This window comes from Pseudopipra pipra, chromosome 4 (assembly GCF_036250125.1).
Source record: "Pseudopipra pipra isolate bDixPip1 chromosome 4, bDixPip1.hap1, whole genome shotgun sequence".
In the NCBI taxonomy this organism is placed as follows: domain Eukaryota; kingdom Metazoa; phylum Chordata; class Aves; order Passeriformes; family Pipridae; genus Pseudopipra; species Pseudopipra pipra.
In genome coordinates this window covers 64,147,694-64,156,965 of record NC_087552.1, presented here as the reverse complement: position 1 = coordinate 64,156,965, position 9,272 = coordinate 64,147,694, and the positions used below count along the sequence as shown (strand labels likewise).

Sequence of the window (9,272 nt, the reverse complement as noted above, 5' to 3'; positions counted from 1 at the left end):
GTGATAAGAAGTTAGTTATGGTGCTTAAGTGTGGTTGTCATCAGTCCTCTACCACTGATTCAGGGTTGGGTAAACCTGCAGAACACTTAACTGTGTAAAAATTCTTGGGATGAAATCCTCATGTTTTGTTCAAGAGTGTCTTACCTGTGGCTATTGTGTAGAAATGAAGCACTACATAGAGCAGCCTCAAACTGGCTACTGATGTTCACCTACTGGGCAAGAAAAATCTACATGGTCTAATAATAGACTGGTGCTACAGAATTTAATTTTTTTTAAAACATGCAATTCCAAAACTCTGTCATACAGACTCTCATCCATGCCAGCAGAGTTCAATATGCCAGTTTTATGGTTACTGTGCAAGAAAGCATGAAGAGTTTCTGCTCTGTTCTGTCTCAGTGATTTCTCTGGAATATACTACATATGATAAAAGTACCCAAAATAACAGTCCTTCCTCTGTTTCGTTAGAGCTGAGGAACAGAAACACAAGTTTCCATCATATTTCTTATGCCTGTAGATGTGAGAAATCATTCTCTGCTTAGGCTTTCAGTTCTGTTTTCAAGCTTCAGCAATTTTGCAATTGATACAACTTCAAAGTTATTTTTTTAAGAACTAGATGAGAACATCTAGATTAACTTTTCATTCATCACAAGCCAAGTATGATGCAAGCAGCTTTCAGAGCCAGCCAAACTGAGCTTCATTTGAATCTGCTGTGCAGCTCCTGATCCATCTTGAAGACAGTAATTTTCTCTCATAAACTAGAAGACATTTTTTTCTCCAGTTAGCCAAAGATTTGCATATTGTGAAGGTACAAGAGTTGTGCCTCACTGAACACGAGTTGACCTACTGCTCCTGCCTCCACCTCCCATCACTGTCACTTAAGGCAGTTTTAGCTCCCCCAAGCCAGAGTGCAAGTGTTGCAGTGCTGGATACCGTTACCCTCCGTGCTTTACAGAATTACTGCAGGCACGGGGAAGTACCTAATGCATGTTCTATGGTACTAGAAAAGGGATCAATGAATAAATTCAGCTTTCCACAGCTTTTTTTTTTGTAGCAATAAAAAGGATAATGATTCTATGAAAAATATCAGTACCTCAGAAGCAAATGGTGATGCTTTTGACAAATGAATTCTTCTCTATCAGATTCATCACAAATTAATTTTGTTCACATAAAACTAATTTTGTCTGTGTTTGATAGCAGTCCATTTCCTGCACAGCCACCATCTGCACAGGCATTCCAACTAGCAAAGGAATGTCTGTGCACCAAGCCATTTTAATAGGTTTGGGATGAATCAGGAACAGCAGGAGAACGTGCCATTTCATTATCCCAAAACACTGCCTCGTCCTATAGGAACTTAGACCTGATAAAGGCTGAGAAAGCCAGGTCTGTAGCTACCATTACTGTTAATGCTTCTGTTAGCACTGGTTTTAAGTTTGCCTCCATAAGACAGCAAGAAAATGAAGAGCAGGAAAGGCAGGGAAAGCGTGTGAAGCTTTCCAAGCATGTTTGAATTGATATTACTGAAACATGATGCGTGACAGGATTGTTTCTATCACTGTCTACAAGCTGTTTAGGAAGGACAAAATGAGTAATAAGGTGTGAAGAAGTAAAACTATACAAACTAAAAATATCTCAGAATTGTATAATATCTCAGAATTGCAGAATCCTAAGTGCCCATAAACAATTGCTGACAAAGCCTCCGTGGTACCTCTGTTACAGATCTTCACTCATCACTAAATCACACCAGAGAAGGAAATGGGGTTGTTATTATGCACAGCTGCATAATGAAAAGTTGGAGTGCTATAGCAGATTTATTCTCTTAAGTAAGCACAATTTAAATTACATTTCCCAAAGCAAATAGATCTATTCTATAACAGAAGAGGCATTGGACTCAACATGTGGCAGTTTTCTATTGGAATTCACTAGGGAGAAAAAAAGAAGTACTGAACTAAAAATGAGTTGTTGTCTAGAACTAGTAGTGATGAATGAAACTAAGTAACATTTGTTTGAGGCAGGTAACAGATGCCATTAATGTATCTCCATGGATCTTCAGTGCTTAAAAGAATCTAATATTTTTGTATTGAATAAAATTACAGGAAAAATGGGAGAAAAATATTTAAAAACCATGAATGACAACTGAGACTTCTTGAAGACTTTTTGTCAAATAGATAAGAGTTCCAGAGTCAAACAACTGAGGGCTCAAATCCCATTACAAAGGACAATTAGAAGCCAAACAACAATGCAAAAATTACAAGTTATGTAAAAAAAAAATGAAAAAGGCAAAATCCTACTGAAAGGGTATTGGGAATATAAAGGATGCTAACAGTCCTTAACATTCATTACTGCATGAATATATGAACTGTGCAAAAATGAAAAATTCAATACCAATTTCTTTCCATATCAGGAAGGGATCAGGGTGGCTCATCATAGCAGGTAGGAATTAATGAGGCAAATTTTGGACAAGAGGCTTAACACGTAAGTTGTTCTTTTTTCAAACACAAGTTGGGGATCAAACTGTATGAGTTTGTGTGGGTCATTGCATCATTCCTGACACATTTGTCTAACCTGTCCCTAAAAATCTTCAGCAGTGGAAGTGGCATCCCTTTTTAGGCAGTGCTTATGTATTTGCTTTCAGTACTGCTGCTGTACTGTACTGCTCTCTGCTTGAACATTTCTGTGGCTACGAACAAGCAAAGCACTGAAATGATTCTGAAAATATGCTCATCTATACTTTTTAACAGGTTTGATTGCCTACAATGGTTTTAGAAGAAATTCAAGAACTTGAGAGTGCTCAGTTCTGTGAGGCAAGGAGAGTTGCTGCTTCCTGCTGTGTCTATTTCCTTGCAGTGAGTAAAAGGTCTCTGCAGAAATGATGGGCAGATAACCCTTCATTAACAACCCCTGAAGCCTTCGTGACAAGCAATTGTAGCAACATTGAATGCCGGTTACTGCTGTTAATAGAAGGAACCCTGCCTTGTACTGAGGGGGAGGTAGAGACTTCCTACTGCTTTTGCACTCTTGGATTAGCTGGGTCCTATGGCTGCAGATACACAACAGTACCAGACACGGTCGTTCCAGCAGCACCTGCCCTGCGGGAAGGCTGCCAGGCGGGAGGAGGCAGCACCCGCGGCAGCCTCTCAGCACAGCCTCTGTCCCCGGTGTGTTTATAGTAAAGCTGTTACAGATGAAGGAGGGCAGGGAGGCCAGTGTTTTGTGTCACCCAGTGGCTTTTTCCCATCAGTGTGCTGACCCACTGCCAGCTCTGTGAGCTGTTTTCCCCTTTCATCCCATTATCATCCCCTTGGAGCATAGAGGTACTTCATAAAATTTATAAGCACTTGCACATAATAACACATTTTAGGAGAACCTTGAACAACAGAACAGGAGGCTTACTGTAGGCAGCTAAAATATGTCAATAAAGTCTCATTTGTCCCAAACTTCTGGAGTCTTGTTGCTACTAGTTCCATGGATCGTAAAAGAAAATTACGTGAGATGCTGTACATGAAAGCTAATGACTAATTAATTGGGGATAATACTTAACTATGCTGGTCCTGGCAGGGAAATAATGAGCTAATGTCAAGGAATCCTGGCTTTCCAGAAGGTGCACTCCCTTCCCATGTATTTTCACATCAGACAGCACCCCTGTGAAGTCCCAGTGTGACATGCATTTACAGCTGCCCCACTGCTGACAGGTGCACTTGCTCCCTAGGACTATGCAGTGGGGTTTGCATGGCAGAAGCATTGTTTACATTGGAAACTAATTCTTTAAGATATGTGGAGTTAATTCAGATACAGCAATTGAAAAGTCTGGCTGATTCTTTTATCAAGTATGTTCTATAAGCACAATGAAAATAAATTCCTTCTGTATTTAAGAAATAATTGAAAATAATTTATGCCTTTAAAAGTTTCAACTACCAAGTTTGAAGCATGCTAGATACTAATGAACAAAAGTATTCACTCAAGGGCCTTACAGAGCAACTCTTTTCTGTTATTTCCAAGTGTGTATTTGTGGTGTTTTCACTGGACTTCCAATTCAGCAGAGTCGGAATCATTCTGCACAGAATCCCAGGTCCTGTTGGCTGCAGACCTACAGCACCAGAGTGCACCCACCTCCACCAAGTGAAATGTGACCTGTTGGGAGTTTTTTTCCTTTCTATGAAAAGAGGTGCATCTGTGGAATGAGGAGAGTGCACTTTCGTGGAATTTACTGACCATTTAATGGCTGAACGCAAGTTGAAAGCAGAAATAAAAGTCTGCTGGTTTAGATCCCCTGCTATATACAAGTTCTTAAACTGTTATGTGTGAAAGGGTCTGGGTTTGTGTGGGTTTAATGTCTTTCTTAAAGAGATTTTGTGTTTTCTAAATGTGAAGTTGTCCTTACAAATTTTTGGAATGAGATTATGATATTTTATGCAGAAATAAGGTGGGGACTAAGCTTATTTTGTCTTGTTTTGTTTTGTTTTTTTTAAGAACAGATGCAGTGTATTTAATTTTCCTACCTTGTATTGAAAAAGAATAAAAAATAGTTTTAAAAATTACAGCAATTAAAAGGACTCCTGAACTTGGTATCTCATGCTATTTCTCCAGAATGTTTAATGCTTAACTGCCATGTTGTATTTAAGCTATACAATTAGCCAAAGAAAATAAAGACACACACACACCATCCAACTGTCCTTTTATATTTTTATTTGGTGTTAAGTAACTCCACAAGAAAACAAAATCAGTTACTCTGGTGTACGTGAAATCAGAACAATACAACCACTTGAAGCAAAAAGTAGAAACAAATTTCAGCCCAGGAATGGAAAACTGATACTTCAGTGCTATGGATATGCAATGCGCTTCATCCCACAGTGCGGTTCAGCGTACGCCAACCTTTAATGCTTTTGTTGTTGTTGTTGTTGTTGTTGTTGTTGTGTGTTTCTATCCATATAGAAAAACTAAAAACCACACTTCAACTCTCACTGAAAGCCTTAGAGCTTTAGCCATTAAACTATGAAAACAAGTAAAGACAATTTGTTATTGCCCAAGCTCAGTATAGGATTTTATTTTCCCCAAAGGTGCTGGAATCATTACACACCACAATGTAACTACGAGCAACACCTTTGATATTTTGAGCCCTTTCTTACCAAAGAAGCAGCTCAAGCCAGTATTAACTGAGCTGAAGTTTGTGTTTGAAATATGTCCATTTGGTCATTTCCTGTTCTCAAATGAAGTTCTATTCCATTCTTCACTGTAGTGATTTGAAGAATTTGTGTGTAAAGTTCTTTTTTTACTTTCATGTTACAGTTAACTAGTTCTCAGTGCAGGTGCTAAACAACCTCTCAAGGAAGCTCCAGAAGAAAGTAAAATATATAAAAATCTATTCAAAGTCTGCAAATAAATTAAGAAAAGAAACTGTAAAGTGTCAAAAGATTTGTTGTATGAATACAAACCCTAAAACATAGTCTAAGAGGAGGACCAAAAGAAAGTCCCCGGGTAAGGGCAACCAAGCCAATTTTAGTAAGGATCTCACCAAAAGCGTTGCACAAAGACTGGCATGGTTCCCCAACCACATATTTAAATTCTTACACTGTCAACTGAATAAAGGCAACAAAACCCAGTTACTCAGAAAGCATTTCTAGCGCAGAACATATTTCAAAGGCAGTTCAGCTCACATTTCAAACAGCTACGTTTCTTGTGAGGTTTATTGCCTGTCAAAATTAATGGTGAAGCTTTTCAAGTCAGTGTTGGACTCTCTGCACTTCCTGGTGTTCTAGACATGCTGCAATCGTGTAGACTAGTTAGTTGTCATTTTTTAAACTAGGAGTTGGTAAAAACTTAGAATGTTTAGTTTTGCAAATATTGCTCCTCCTGGCTTATACATTTTGCATAATGTGTTAAAAGCACAAGGAGTTGATAGTCTTGTACAGATGCAACTTGACAATGTATTGACTTTCTAAGTTAACAAAATAAAATTTAAAAGCAAGTCACATAAAGCAACAATCACTACTGCAATCACACATGTATGTTGTAAGTCATCACCTTCCCTACCCCCACCCACCACACACAGAACTTGCCCCACACATTCTCTCAGGAACACAAAATGAACTACGAGATTTACTAAATTACAGCCACAACAGCAGCTAACTGCAGCAGCCACAGGATTTCTTTCAAGTGAAGCACTGACCCTTTGCATTTAGAACATTGAACACTCTGAGCATTTTAGAGAGTTTCAGTCATTCAGGCTCAAGTTCAGTTACAGGATGCTTTTGCAGGTTACATGAATGCCTTCATCTGCAACAAGACAACATTCTCATTACTCGTTAACAAAATTCACAACAATCCACACATCACCCCAGTGGTTTATTATTTTTGGTGTTACTTTTTAAACTTCTGCCCCACATTGGCAAGTTGCTAAAAAGGACAAAAAAAAGAAAAAAAGGAAAAAAACCCCACATTGCCTCCATACCTACAAAAAATCCTTGGCTTCTCCAGTTAGCAAAAATACAAACCATGGTATCCTCAGTGTTGGTTTGCGGGAGGGGGGGAATCATAGGATAGAAAACACAGTTTCTGTAAGTCTCTAAAGCACAACCCTGTTGTTCCTACTTCAAAGTTATGAGATTTACTGAATGAAGACTGGACAAGTCATTCATGCTTTTCTCCTGCATTCAGAAAGGCACTGATAGATTACAGTGTTAAGTATTTATCTCCCAGTTCTTAGAGAACAAAGCCTAATGTGCAGAAAGCTGAAGTCTCTGAACAGCAGAAGTAGTTGTAGACACTGCGATGCTAAGAAGATAGTAATAGTGGTAGGGCTACAGTTACCAATGAAAATAACTGCAATTAAGATGCAAAAAAGCAGTGGTACTACTAAGACAAGCACATGCACATCCATTCTTGATTTGACAACACAATCTAGTCTAGTTCAAATAGCCAAGAATTTAACAGTATTTTTTGGGGAAAAAAAAATCTTCAACAGGACAGCTGTGTCCTCATCTATAAAATAAGCAAGAAGAGAAAGATAAATACACATCTGAATCCATTAACTGAAGAGGAAACTCAAGTTGTTGTTTTAGAGCTACAGACCCTCAAGAAGGATAGTTTTCCATCTCATGTTACTTTTCAACCATCTTTTCTACTCTGCAGTTTTTACAGTTGAGTTCGAGAAAAAAGCTCCTCCTCACACGGATCAGCCCATTCACTTCCACCTTCTGAAGCTGTGTCTTCAGAGCTGGAGCTATCACTGGAGTAGATCTTCTTCCTGAAGCCATTTGGTTTTGCCTCAGCATTTATATCATCTGCACATCTTGCTTCATAAACAGAGGAAACCTAAGGATTTAAACTGACAGTGTTGATGGGGAACAAAAAAGAACACGCTTGCTTTTCTCTGGGCGGGGAGGTTACATGGTTTTGTAGTTGTCCAAGAGAGATGCCAAGATTACAGGGCAAGTCCTTCTCTTTCCTAAATTAATCCACTATGCAGAAAGGACTGCAGAACAGCAGGATAAAAAGGTGGGGCTTTTATTATTTTTTCCTATTCCTTAATTTTAGGATTTGCACAAAAAAAGCAAGAGAATCAAAAGCAAACTCAGTTAGGATGTATCTTTATCACAGTTTATGTTAGAAAAATTACTGTAAAAGGTATCTCCCAAACTTGGTAGTAAGTATTAAATAGCAAGAAAACACAGCACAGATCTGACTAAACTTCAAGCAAATGTATTTTCAATATATGTTCAGCTGAATCAGTAAAGCCACAGCAAGCATGTCATAGTGTAAATGTAGTGCTATCATCACTATGAAGTTTAAAGGTGTATCAGTAAATACATGTGAACGTGACATTTTTTCCCTACAGAAAAAAAAAATTGGGTTTTTTTGCTTGTAATGAGGACAGAATTCAGCAAAAATTATCTTTATGCCTTCAGTTACTGGTCCTTTCTGCCCTCACAATGTGTATCAGCCCACTCTACGCTTACTTAGTTGAGGAAAAGAAGACTCATGTTTAACACTCATGACAAGCAAATGCCAAGCATTCCCAAAGGAAACTGGCTTTGCTTATCTACTAGAAGTACAACTATTCATACAAAGGGTTGTACTCCCCAAAGTACAACACCTTGAGGAATTTTCAGAAGAACGCCCAAGATGCAGAGGAGATTAAAAAACAAAGTAAGGAAAGAAAAGCTTTTGAAGGTTTTTGCAGGAATTTCATTTGAGGTCAGACTGAGAACTGTGATGAAAGAAAAGATGCAGTAGCCCACCCTTATAAAATAAGCAAAAAACTTCCTCCCCCAAACCAATGACAAACTTACCATATTAAAATCTAAAAGATGTTCATCATCATTGGATATTTCCTTTACATCTGCAAGTTCTCCTACACCATTCTCTCCCTTGGCATTTGTATAGCACTCTTACATTGTGTTTGTGGGGGTGTTTCAGAGGAAAAGGAAGAAAAAACAGAATTGAGGAACACTGTTATTTACATTTAGCCAAAATGAAAGCATCCAGAGATGTATTCTCCAAATTCATACTCTAGCCCTCTGTGCTTGTGGGGGATTTTATGGTCTGACACCCTTACAGAGATAAGCATAATGCCTTATGGAAGCTTCATCAAATCCTACCTGGATAACGAAATAATAAAAGAGGAAGCTACCTAGTTAATGAAAACATCTAAAATACTAAAGTATAAAGAGCAAGAATTACTTTCTTATCATAAATGCTTCAGTGCATTTTTCAATTCTGATGCTGCACGGTGTTCCAGATCATTCCTATTTCTATCCCCATACAGTACAGTCTGCAACTGCAGCCTGATCCTCACTGAAGCTCAAAAAACCCCCCAGTTGATGTGAATGGCTGTGGTTTCTACTTACCAGAGTAAACATCTATATAGAATATCAACACATCATATAGATATACATGGATCACATGCATCAATATCCATTTATAAAAAAATACCCATACGGAAAAACTGGATACAGTTTGCGAAAGAATAACATCAGCTCTGAGGATAAAGTTCCTTGTTTAAAAAGTCTCGTTTAAAAGCCGAGCCCGGAAGAGCGACCCTCGGCACTGTGGTACCTCACGGACACTGCCCCGCCCAGCAGGTTCTGCCCGCGGCCGCGCTCCCCCCCCGCAGTTACGGGCCTTCACCGCCAGGGGTCAGCACGAGCCGCTCCCGGCGCCGGGAGCCGCGGGAGTCACCGGGAACAACCCACGGCTCTGCCGCAGGACACCGAACACCCCCGCTTTGTAAAGGCAGGGCTGTTTCGAACACGGGAGGTTCTGTGACCAGTCCTGCA

General features: G+C 39.1%; 1 protein-coding gene across 4 annotated transcripts in view; it reads right to left on the bottom strand.

Moving 5' to 3' along the window:
* Positions 1 to 4,666: 4,666 nt before the first annotated feature.
* Positions 4,667 to 9,272, bottom strand: part of KIAA0232 (KIAA0232 ortholog) — a 67,330-nt gene continuing 62,724 nt past the window's right edge. For 3 of the 4 annotated variants that reach the window (XM_064653289.1, XM_064653292.1, XM_064653291.1), the window contains one exon: positions 7,179 to 8,383. In XM_064653289.1, the coding sequence (XP_064509359.1) occupies positions 8,055 to 8,383 (329 nt within the window). In that variant the 3' untranslated portion in view covers positions 7,179 to 8,054. Of the gene's footprint in view, positions 8,384 to 9,272 lie in introns of all 4 variants that reach the window. The other variant, XM_064653290.1, reaches the window with a different exon arrangement.